We start from the raw sequence: 12,500 nt of genomic DNA, 5'->3' as shown, positions 1-12,500 counted from the left end.
AGAATGCTTTGAAGGGTCATGCCAGCAGCATACGACAGATCCACAGAGAACAGGTCGTCCCTATGGAGCAGGCCATGGTAAACCCACACACCCCGATGCGCGCACACACACACACACACTCTCACACACACACACACACACACACACTCATATAAACATTCGATCTGCTCCCAAAGACCTGGTAAGAGACAGCTTGACTGATTTCTGTTCTCCCTCAACTTTCCTGCTGTTCTCTCTCTCTCCCTCTATCTCTCTCTCTCTCTCTCTCTCTGTCTCTCTCTCTCTCTCCCTCTATCTCTCTCTCTCTCTCTCCCTCTCTCTCTCTCTCTGTCTCTCTCTCTCTCTCTCTCTCTCTCCCTCTGTCTCTCTGTCTCTGTCTCTCTGTCTCTCTCTCTCCCTGTCTCTGTCTCTCTCCCTCTGTCTCTCTCTGTCTCTCTCCCTCTGTCTCTCTCTCTCTCTCTCTCTCTCTCTCTCTCTCTCTCTCTCTCTCTCTCTCTCTCTCTCTCTCTCTCCCTCTGTCTCTCTGTCTCTGTCTCTCTGTCTCTCTCTCTCCCTGTCTCTGTCTCTCTCCCTCTGTCTCTCTGTCTCTCTCCCTCTGTCTCTCTCTCTCTCTCTCTCTCTCTCTCTCTCTCTCTCTCTGTCTCTCTGTCTCTGTGTCTTTCTTTCTCTCCCCATTTCTTCTCCCCCTGTCTCTCTTCTCCCCCTGTCTCTCTCTCTCTCTCTCTCTCTCTCCCCCCCCCTCTGTATCTCTTCTTGTCCTTCTTTCTCACTACTATTCTTGGCCCAGAAATTTGTCCGAGCGCGGGTAAGCTGGGTGTCTGTGTGTAGTTTGTGTGTATATATCTACACAGCGCCTTCAGAAAGTATTCACACCCCTTGACTTTGTTGTCGTGTTAAAGTCTGAATTTAAAATGGATTTACAGGTAGATGTTGTATCCGTGGCCTTTACTAATGACATCACAATACCCCATAGTAGTGACATCACAATACCCCATAATGACATCACAATACCCCATAGTAGTGACATCACAATACCCCATAATGTCAAACTGGAATAATGTTTTTCGAAATGTTTCCAAATTGATTTATTTATTTTTTTTTTAAATGAAAAGGTGAATTGCCTTGAGTCAATAAGGATTCTTCGTTATGACAAACCTAAATAAGTTCAGGGGAGGGGGAAACGTGCTTAACAAGTCATGGTGTAACGAGTGTGCTGAGAGTCGGGGAAAAACAACTACCTAGAGCATTGATACCATTATATAGCATGTATACTGGGTACTACTTTATGTTGTTACTGTGGAAACTACCTAGAGCATTGATACCATTATATAGCATGTATACTGGGTACTACTTTATGTTGTTGCCTAGGAACCTACCTAGAACATTGATACCATTATATAGCATGTATACTGGGTACTACTTTATGTTGTTACCTAGGAACCTACCTAGAGCATTGATACCATTATATAGCATGTATACTGGGTACTACTTTATGTTGTTACCTAGGAACCTACCTAGAGCATTGATACCATTATATAGCATGTATACTGGGTACTACTTTATGTTGTTACCTAGGAAACTACCTAGAGCATTGATCCCATTATATAGCATGTATACTGGGTACTACTTTATGTTGTTGCCTAGGAACCTACCTAGAGCATTGATACCATTATATAGCATGTATACTGGGTACTACTTTATGTTGTTACCTAGGAAACTACCTAGAGCATTGATCCCATTATATAGCATGTATACTGGGTACTACTTTATGTTGTTACTGTGGAACATACCTAGAGCATTGATACCAGTTGAGTACTGCGCCTGCGCATGAATGTCCTGTGCTTGAACTTTAGTTTGAAGGATAAAGTCATGTAAACGATATCTCTGTTTCCAGTATCATTATTACTGTTTGTGTTGTAGTAACAACATAACGTAAGGTCCCTCAGTCCAGCAGTGAATTTATAACACAGATTCAACCACAAAGACCAGGGAGGTTTTCCAATACCTCTCAAAAAAGGGCTATTATTGGTAAAACAAAAAAGCAGACATTGAATATCCCTTTGAGCATGGTGAAGTTATTGATTACACTTTGGATGGTGTATTAATACACCCGGTCACTACAAAGATACAGGCGTCCTTCCTAACTCAGTTGCCGGAGAGGAAGGAAACTGCTCAGGGATTTCACCATGAAGTCACAATGGTGACTTTAAAACAGTTACAGAGTTTAGTGGCTGTGATAGGAGAAAATTGAGGATGGATCAACAACATTTGCAATTACTCCACAATACTAAATGACAGAGTGAAAAGGAGGGAAGCCTTAACAGAATAAACATGTTCCAAAACATGCATCCTGTTTTCAACAAGGCTCTAAAATAATACTAAAGTAAAACTGTAAAACATGTGGCAAAGCAATACATTTTTTTGTCCTCAATACAAAGTGTTGTTTAGGGTCAAATCCAATACAACCCACTGAGCACCACTCTCCATATTTTCAAGCATAGTGGTGGCTGCATCATGTTATGAGGTATGCTTGTAATTGTTAACGATGAGGGAGTTTTTTCAGGATAAAAAAAAGCAAACGGAATGGAGCTAAGTACAGGCAAAATCCTCGAGGAAAACTTGGTTCAGTCTGCTTTCCACCAGACACAACGGTCGTCGTAGTAAGTGGACCAAAGCGCAGCGGGTTGAGTGCTCATTATATATTTATTGTGAACACTTAAGAAAACAAAACCCATAACAAAACACACACCTCTATTTAGGACCTTCAATCAGAGGCAACGAGGAACAGCTGCCTCCAATTGAAGGCCAAATCAATAAACTAAACATAGAACTAAAAAGACTAGACTAGAACATAGAAATATACTAACGTAGAACATAGCCCAAAAAACCCCCGGAGAAAAACACTAACCAAACACCCTCTCTACATAAAACACAAACCCCGAACCACATAAAACAAATACCCCCTCCTGCCACGTCCTGACCAAACTACAATAACAAATAACCCCTTTTACTGGTCAGGACGTGACCCTGGGAGATGAATTCACCTTTCAGCAGGACAATAACCTACAACACAAGGCCACATATACACTGGAGTTGCTTATCAAGAAGACAGTGAACATGTGGCAAAGCAATTCATTTTTTTGTCCTCAATACAAAGTGTTGTTTAGGGTCAAATCCAATACAACCCACTGAGCACCACTCTCCATATTTTCAAGCATAGTGGTGGCTGCATCATGTTATGAGGTATGCTTGTAATTGTTAACGATGAGGGAGTTTTTTCAGGATAAAAAAAGAAACAGAATGGAGCTAAGTACAGGCAAAATCCCAGAGGAAAACCTGGTTCAGTTTGCTTTCCAACAGACACTGGGAGATAAACTCACCTTTCAGCAGGACAATAACCTACAACACAAGGTCAAATCTACACTGGAGTTGCTCACCAAGAAGACAGCGAATGTTCCTGAGAGGAATAGTTACACTTTTGACTTAAATCTACTTGAACATCTGTGGAAAGACCCTGGAAACGGTTGTCTAGCAACGATCAACAACCAATTCGACAGAGCTTGAAGAATTTTGAAAAGAATAAAATGGGCAAATGTTGCACAATCCAGGTGTGGAAAGCTCTTAGAGAATTACCCAGAAAACTGTAATCGTTGCCAAAGGTGCTTCTACAAAGTATTGACTCATGGGTGTGAATACTTATGTAAATTAGATATTTCTGTATTTCATTTTCAATAAATGTTCTAACATTTTTCAAAACATGTTTTCAATTTGTCATTGTGGGGTATTGTGTATAGATGGGTGAGAATAAAAATCAATTTAATCAATTCTGAATTTAAATTGTAAGGCAACTAAATGTGAAATAAGTCAAGGGGTATACTTTCTGTGTGTGTATATATACAGAACCAGTCAAAAGTTTTACACTACCTTCTCATTCCAGGGTTTTTCTTTATTTTTACTATTTTCTACATTGTAGAATAATAGTGAAGACATCAAAACTATGAAATAACACATATGGAATCATGTAGTAACCAAAAAAAGTGTTAAAAAAATCAAAATATATTTTATATTTGAGATTCTTCAAAGGAGCCACCCCATTGCCTTGATGACAGCTTTGCACACTCTTGGCGTTCTCTCAACCAGCTTCATGAGGTAGTCACCTGGAATGCATTTCAATTAACAGGTGTTCCTTGTTAGAAGTTAATTTGTGGAATTTCTTTCCTTCTTAATGTGTTTGAGCCAATCAGTTGTGTTGTGACAAGGTAGGGGTGGTATACAGAAGATAGTCCTATTTGGTAAAAGACCAAGTCCATATTATGGCAAGAACAGCTCAAATAAGCAAAGAAAAACGACAGTCCATCATTACTTTAAGACATGAAGGCAATGGACATTAGACCGGTGGAAATCTGTCCTTTTGGTCTGATGAGTCCAAATTTGAGATTTTTGGATCCAACCGCCGTGTCTTTGTGAGATGCAGAGTAGGTGAACGGATGATCTCCGCATGTGTGGTTTCCACCGTGAAGCATGGAGGAGGAGGAGGTGTGATGGTGTGGGGGTGCTTTGCTGGTGACACTGTCAGTGATTTATTTAGAATTCAAGGCACACTTAACCAGCATGGCTACCACAGCATTCTGCAGCGATACGCCATCCCATCTGGTTTGCGCTTAGTGGGACTATCATTTGTTTTTCAACAGGACAATGACCCAACACACCTCCAGGCTGTGTAAGGGCTATTTGACCTAGAAGGAGAGTAATGGAGTGCTGCATCAGATGACCTGACCTCCACAATCACACGACCTCAACCGAATTGAGATGGTTTGGGATGAGTCGGACTGCAGAGTGAAGGAAAAGCAGCCAACAAGTGCTCAGCATATGTGGGAACTCCTTCAAGACTGTTGGAAAAGCATTCCAGGTGAAGCTGGTTGAGAAAACGCCAAGAGTGTGCAAAGCTGTCATCAAGGCAAAGGGTGGCTACTTTGAAGAGTCGCAAATATAAAATATATTTACTACATGATTCCATATGTGTTATTTCATAGTTTTGATGTCTTCACTATTATTCTACAATGTAGAAAATAGTAAAAATAAAGAAAAACCCTTGAATGAGTCGGTGGGTCCAAACTGTTGACTGGTACTGTACATATTTGTGTTGTAATACTCTGTGGTGCTCGGTGTGTTGTGTTGTTGTGATGTTGATGAACAGCGTTGTGTATTTGTGTTGTAATACTGTGTGGTACTCGGTGTGTTGTGTTGTTGTTGTTGTTGATGAACAGCGTTGTGTATTTGTGTTGTAATACTGTGTGGTACTCGGTGTGGTGTGTTGTGATGTTGTTGTTGATGAACAGCGCTGTGTATTTGTGTTGTAATACTGTGTGGTACTCGGTGTGTTGTGTTGTTGTTGTTGATGAACAGCGCTGTGTATTTGTGTTGTAATACTGTGTGGTACTCGGTGTGTTGTGTTGTTGTTGTTGATGAACAGCGCTGTGTATTTGTGTTGTAATACTGTGTGGTACTCGGTGTGTTGTGATGTTGTTGTTGATGAACAGCGTTGTGTATTTGTGTTGTAATACTGTGTGGTACTCGGTGTGTTGTGATGTTGTTGTTGTTGATGAACAGCGTTGTGTAAATAAATGGTGTGCGTTAGGTTATTATCGTTCAGCGTTTATCTATTCCTTTTTTTTATTTCTATTCGTTTTCAAATGTTTTTTTTTTATAATTTTTTTTAAAATTCAGTTTAGTTTCAAGTTAGTTTTCAGACTTGATTTGCTACTTTTTATTCCGTTTTTAGTTTAGATTTTTTAAATTAGATTTTATATTACATTTTAATACTGTACATAAAGTGATCGTCAGATCAATGGTTAGTTTAGGTTTACATTATAAAGTAATTATCAATGGATTTAAAATGAAGAGCACTGAGACTGGTGAAACACAGGTAGTGGAAGGAAACTCGCTCATGTTTACACCAATCCAATGCTTCTCGACTTTAGTACTACATGGAAGAAGAATCAGGTTAGCAGCCTAGATCGTTTGTTCCCCTGTTCGCTGGCGATAGACCCCAGACCCGTCTGAAACGTGGCCTCACACCTGGCAGCATTTACCTGCCAGATTCAGTAACTAGACCCGTCTGAAACGTGGCCTTGTCCTGGCAGCATTTACCTGCCAGATTCAGTAACTAGACCCGTCTGAAACGTGGCCTCACACCTGGCAGCATTTACCTGCCAGATTCAGTAACTAGACCCGTCTGAAACGTGGCCTCACACCTGGCAGCATTTACCTGCCAGGTTCAGGAACTAGACCCGTCTGAAACGTGGCCTCACACCTGGCAGCATTTACCTGCCAGATTCAGTAACTAGACCCGTCTGAAACGTGGCCTCACACCTGGCAGCATTTACCTGCCAGATTCAGTAACTAGACCCGTCTGAAACGTGGCCTCACACCTGGCAGCATTTACCTGCCAGATTCAGTAACTAGACCCGTCTGAAACATGGCCTTTTCACCTGGCAGCATTTACCTGCCAAATTCAGTAACTAGACCCGTCTGAAACATGGCCCTCTCCTCTCTTCCAGAGCACTCTCAGCCAGAGCATCCGGCTACTGCAGAGGACAGCTAAGGATCTACCTGTGAGGACGCACACACACACACACACACACACACACACACACACACACACACACACACACACACACACACACACACACACACACACACACACACACACACACACACACACACACACAACACACACACACACACACACACACACACACCCTAACTCACCTCTCTCTCTCTCTCTCTCTCAGGTGAAGGTGACTAACGTCCTTCTTGCCATCGACGAAGCAGAGTATCTCATCACACACAACGCTTCACGCGTGGTAAAACAGGTAAACACACTCCACACACACACACACACACACACACACACACACACACACACACACACACACACACTCTAAACAACCTCTCGTTGTTCTGCAGGAGACAGATGTGTACATGCGGAGCCTGATTGGATACTTCAGACAGTACACAGACTGGGTCAAAAACTCTGTAAGTTAGAGTTCTATACCGCCGTTCTAAAGTTTGGGGTCACTAGGAGGTCAGCATCCCAGAGTCGCCTTTTGAAACTTAGACTGGTGTTTAACGGGTACTGCCTTCAGCCAGTCCTAATCTCTCCTCCAGTCCCTCCAGTCCTAACCTCTCCTCCAGTCCTAACCTCTCCTCCAGTCCCTCCAGTCCTAACCACTCCTCCAGTCCTAATCTCTCCTCCAGTCCTAACCTCTCCTCCAGTCCTAACCTCTCCTCCAGACCTAACCTCTCCTCCAGTCCTAATCTCTCCTCCAGTCCCTCCAGTCCTAATCTCTCCTCCAGTCCTAACCTCTCCTCCAGTCCTAACCTCTCCTCCAGTCCCTCCAGTCCTAACCTCTCCTCCAGTCCCTCCAGTCCTAACCTCTCCTCCAGTCCTAATCTCTCCTCCAGTCCTAACCTCTCCTCCAGTCCTAATCTCTCCACCAGTCCTAACCTCTCCTCCAGTCCTAACCTCTCCTCCAGTCCCTCCAGTCCTAACCTCTCCTCCAGTCCTAACCTCTCCTCCAGTCCTAACCTCTCCTCCAGTCCTAACCTCTCCTCCAGTCCTAACCTCTCCTCCAGTCCTAATCTCTCCTCCAGTCCTAACCTCTCCTCCAGTCCCTCCAGTCCTAACCTCTCCTCCAGTCCTAACCTCTCCTCCAGTCCTAATCTCTCCTCCATTCCTAATCTCTCCTCCAGTCCCTCCAGTCCTAACCTCTCCTCCAGTCCTAACCTCTCCTCCAGTCCCTCCAGTCCTAACCTCTCCTCCAGTCCTAACCTCTCCTCCAGTCCCTCCAGTCCCTCCAGTCTTAACCTCTCCTCCAGTCCTAACCTCTCCTCCAGTCCTAACCTCTCCTCCAGTCCTAACCTCTCCTCCAGTCCTAACCTCTCCTCCAGTCCTAATCTCTCCTCCAGTCCCTCCAGTCCTAACCTCTCCTCCAGTCCCTCCAGTCCTAACCTCTCCTCCAGTCCTAACCTCTCCTCCAGTCCTAACCTCTCCTCCAGTCCTAACCTCTCCTCCAGTCCTAACCTCTCCTCCAGTCCCTCCAGTCCTAACCTCTCCTCCAGTCCTAATCTCTCCTCCAGTCCCTCCAGTCCTAACCTCTCCTCCAGTCCTAATCTCTCCTCCAGTCCTAACCTCTCCTCCAGTCCTAACCTCTCCTCCAGTCCCTCCAGTCCTAACCTCTCCTCCAGTCCTAATCTCTCCTCCAGTCCCTCCAGTCCTAACCTCTCCTCCAGTCCTAACCTCTCCTCCAGTCCTAACCTCTCCTCCAGTCCTAACCTCTCCTCCAGTCCTAACCTCTCCTCCAGTCCTAACCTCTCCTCCAGTCCTAATCTCTCCTCCAGTCCCTCCAGTCCTAACCTCTCCTCCAGTCCTAATCTCTCCACCAGTCCTAACCTCTCCTCCAGTCCCTCCAGTCCTAACCTCTCCTCCAGTCCTAATCTCTCCTCCAGTCCTAATCTCTCCTCCAGTCCTAACCTCTCCTCCAGTCCTAACCTCTCCTCCAGTCCTAATCTCTCCTCCAGTCCTAATCTCTCCTCCAGTCCTAATCTCTCCTCCAGTCCTAATCTCTCCTCCAGTCCTAATCTCTCCTCCAGTCCCTCCAGTCCTAACCTCTCCTCCAGTCCTAACCTCTCCTCCAGTCCTAACCTCTCCTCCAGTCCCTCCAGTCCTAACCTCTCCTCCAGTCCTAACCTCTCCTCCAGTCCTAATCTCTCCTCCAGTCCTAATCTCTCCTCCAGTCCTAACCTCTCCTCCAGTCCTAACCTCTCCTCCAGTCCTAACCTCTCCTCCAGTCCTAACCTCTCCTCCAGTCCTAACCTCTCCTCCAGTCCTAACCTCTCCTCCAGTCCTAATCTCTCCTCCAGTCCTAATCTCTCCTCCAGTCCCTCCAGTCCTAACCTCTCCTCCAGTCCTAACCTCTCCTCCAGTCCTAATCTCTCCTCCAGTCCTAACCTCTCCTCCAGTCCTAACCTCTCCTCCAGTCCTAATCTCTCCTCCAGTCCCTCCAGTCCTAACCTCTCCTCCAGTCCCTCCAGTCCTAACCTCTCCTCCAGTCCTAACCTCTCCTCCAGTCCTAACCTCTCCTCCATATTGTTTAAAGCATATGTGTGTAATGTCTGTGTCCTAGCTAACAGGGGAGAGGGCTCAGTGTAATGTCTGTGTCCTAGCTAACAGGGGAGGTGGCCCAGTGTAATGTCTGTGTGTGTAATGTCTGTGTCCTAGCTAACAGGGGAGGTGGCCCAGTGTAATGTCTGTGTGTGTAATGTCTGTGTCCTAGCTAACAGGGGAGGTGGCCCAGTGTAATGTCTGTGTGTGTAATGTCTGTGTCCTAGCTAACAGGGGAGGTGGCCCAGTGTAATGTCTGTGTGTGTAATGTCTGTGTCCTAGCTAACAGGGGAGGTGGCCCAGTGTATTGTCTGTGTCCTAGCTAACAGGGGAGGTGGCCCAGTGTAATGTCTGTGTGTGTAATGTCTGTGTCCTAGCTAACAGGGGAGGTGGCCCAGTGTAATGTCTGTGTGTGTAATGTCTGTGTCCTAGCTAACAGGGGAGGTGGCCCAGTGTAATGTCTGTGTGTGTATTGTCTGTGTCCTAGCTAACAGGGGAGGTGGCCCAGTGTAATGTCTGTGTGTGTAATGTCTGTGTCCTAGCTAACAGGGGAGGTGGCCCAGTGTAAGCCCATCAGTAACCTCATTGACTCCATGGAGATAGTAGCCTGCAGCTTCATAGTCGACTCAGTGGTAAGATACACAGGAACTGTCTGTCTGAGTCGGTATGTGCTGTCTGTCTGAGTCGGTATGTGATGTCTGTCTGAGTCGGTATGTGATGTCTGTCTGAGTCGGTATGTGCTGTCGGTATGTGCTGTCTGTCTGAGTCGGTATGTGCTGTCTGTCTGAGTCGGTATGTGCTGTCTGTCTGAGTCTGTATGGGATGTCTGTCTGAGTTGGTATGTGCTGTCTGTCTGAGTCGGTATGTGCTCTCTGTCTGAGTCGGTATGTGCTCTCTGTCTGAGTCGGTATGTGCTGTCTGTCTGAGTCGGTATGTGCTGTCTGTCTGAGTCGGTATGTGCTGTCTGTCTGAGTCGGTATGTGCTGTCAGTCTGAGTCGGTATGTGCTGTCTGTCTGAGTCGGTATGTGCTGTCTGTCTGAGTCGGTATGTGCTGTCTGTCTGAGTTTGTATGTGCTGTCTGTCTGAGTCGGTATGTGATGTCTGTCTGAGTCGGTATGTGCTGTCTGTCTGAGTGGGTATGTGATGTCTGTCTGAGTCGGTATGTGCTGTCTGTCTGAGTCGGTATGTGCTGTCTGTCTGAGTCGGTATGTGCTGTCTGTCTGAGTCGGTATGTGATGTCTGTCTGAGTCAGTATGTGCTGTCTGTCTGAGTCGGTATGTGCTCTCTGTCTGAGTCGGTATGTGCTCTCTGTCTGAGTCGGTATGTGCTGTCTGTCTGAGTCGGTATGTGCTGTCTGTCTGTGTCGGTATGTGCTGTCTGTCTGAGTCGGTATGTGCTGTCTGTCTGAGTTGGTATGTGCTGTCTGTCTGAGTCGGTATGTGCTGTCTGTCTGAGTCGGTATGTGCTGTCTGTCTATGTCGGTATTTGCTGTCTATCTGTGTCAGTATGTGCTGTCTGTCTATGTCGCTATTTGCTGTCTGTCTGTGTCGGTATGTGCTGTCTGTCTATGTCGGTATTTGCTGTCTGTCTGTGTCGGTATGTGCTGTCTGTCTGAGTCGGTATCTGCTGTCTGTCTGAGTCTGTATGTGCTGTCTGTCTGAGTCGGTATGTGCTGTCTGTCTGAGTCTGTATGTGCTGTCTGTCTGAGTCAGTATGTGCTGTCTGTCTATGTCGGTATTTGCTGTCAGTCTGAGTCGGTATCTGCTGTCTGTCTGAGTCGGTATGTGCTGTCTGTTTGAGTCGGTATGTGCTGTCTGTCTGAGTCGGTATGTGCTGTCTGTCTGAGTCTGTATGTTCTGTCTGTCTAAGTCGGTATGTGCTGTCTGTCTGAGTCGGTATGTGCTGTCTGTCTGAGTCAGTATGTGCTGTCTGTGTGTTATATAATATATTCTGGTCTGGGTTAAGGTTATATCTCTCTGTGTGTTATATAATATATTCTGGTCTGGGTTCAGGTTATATCTCTCTGTGTGTTATATAATATATTCTGGTCTGGGTTAAGGTTATATCTCTCTGTGTGTTATATAATATATTCTGGTCTGGGTTAAGGTTATATCTCTCTGTGTGTTATATAATATATTCTGGTCTGGGTTAAGGTTATATCTCTCTGTGTGTTATATAATATATTCTGGTCTGGGTTAAGGTTATATCTCTCTGTGTGTTATATAATATATTCTGGTCTGGGTTAAGGTTATATCTCTCTGTGTGTTATATAATATATTCTGGTCTGGGTTAAGGTTATATCTCTCTGTGTGTTATATAATATATTCTGGTCTGGGTTAAGGTTATATCTCTCTGTGTGTTATATAATATATTCTGGTCTGGGTTAAGGTTATATCTCTCTGTGTGTTATATAATATATTCTGGTCTGGGTTAAGGTTATATCTCTCTGTGTGTTATATAATATATTCTGGTCTGGGTTAAGGTTATATCTCTCTGTGTGTTATATAATATATTCTGGTCTGGGTTAAGGTTATATCTCTCTGTGTGTTATATAATATATTCTGGTCTGGGTTAAGGTTATATCTCTCTGTGTGTTATATAATATCTTCTGGTCTGGGTTAAGGTTATATCTCTCTGTGTGTTATATAATATATTCTGGTCTGGGTTAAGGTTATATCTCTCTGTGTGTTATATAATATATTCTGGTCTGGGTTAAGGTTATATCTCTCTGTGTGTTATATAATATATTCTGGTCTGGGTTAAGGTTATATCTCTCTGTGTGTTATATAATATATTCTGGTCTGGGTTAAGGTTATATCTCTCTGTGTGTTATATAATATATTCTGGTCTGGGTTAAGGTTATATCTCTCTGTGTGTTATATAATATATTCTGGTCTGGGTTAAGGTTATATCTCTCTGTGTGTTATATAATATATTCTGGTCTGGGTTAAGGTTATATCTCTCTGTGTGTTATATAATATATTCTGGTCTGGGTTAAGGTTATATCTCTCTGTGTGTTATATAATATATTCTGGTCTGGGTTCAGGTTATATCTCTCTGTGTGTTATATAATATATTCTGGTCTGGGTTAAGGTTATATCTCTCTGTGTGTTATATAATATATTCTGGTCTGGGTTCAGGTTATATCTCTCTGTGTGTTATATAATATATTCTGGTCTGGGTTAAGGTTATATCTCTCTGTGTGTTATATAATATATTCTGGTCTGGGTTCAGGTTATATCTCTCTGTGTGTTATATAATATATTCTGGTCTGGGTTAAGGTTATATCTCTCTGTGTGTTATATAATATATTCTGGTCTGGGTTCAGGTTAT

The 12,500-nt window shown here is 44.2% G+C and overlaps 1 protein-coding gene across 1 annotated transcript in view; it reads left to right on the top strand.

Moving 5' to 3' along the window:
- LOC106593423 (prominin-1-A-like) overlaps positions 1-12,500 on the top strand; it is a 41,749-nt gene that overhangs the window by 12,917 nt on the left and 16,332 nt on the right. Inside the window, exons 8-13 of the mRNA XM_045711700.1 lie at positions 1-77; positions 788-805; positions 6,561-6,614; positions 6,795-6,875; positions 6,970-7,038; positions 9,709-9,798. The exon at positions 1-77 is cut by the window's left edge and continues 16 nt beyond it. Coding sequence (XP_045567656.1) covers positions 1-77; positions 788-805; positions 6,561-6,614; positions 6,795-6,875; positions 6,970-7,038; positions 9,709-9,798 — 389 coding nt within the window. The remainder of the gene's footprint in view (positions 78-787; positions 806-6,560; positions 6,615-6,794; positions 6,876-6,969; positions 7,039-9,708; positions 9,799-12,500) is intronic.

The sequence above is a fragment of the Salmo salar genome, unplaced genomic scaffold (assembly GCF_905237065.1).
Source record: "Salmo salar unplaced genomic scaffold, Ssal_v3.1, whole genome shotgun sequence".
Lineage (NCBI taxonomy): Eukaryota > Metazoa > Chordata > Actinopteri > Salmoniformes > Salmonidae > Salmo > Salmo salar.
The sequence above is the reverse complement of the archived record's forward strand: the minus strand, read 5'-3'. Positions and strand labels throughout refer to the sequence as shown.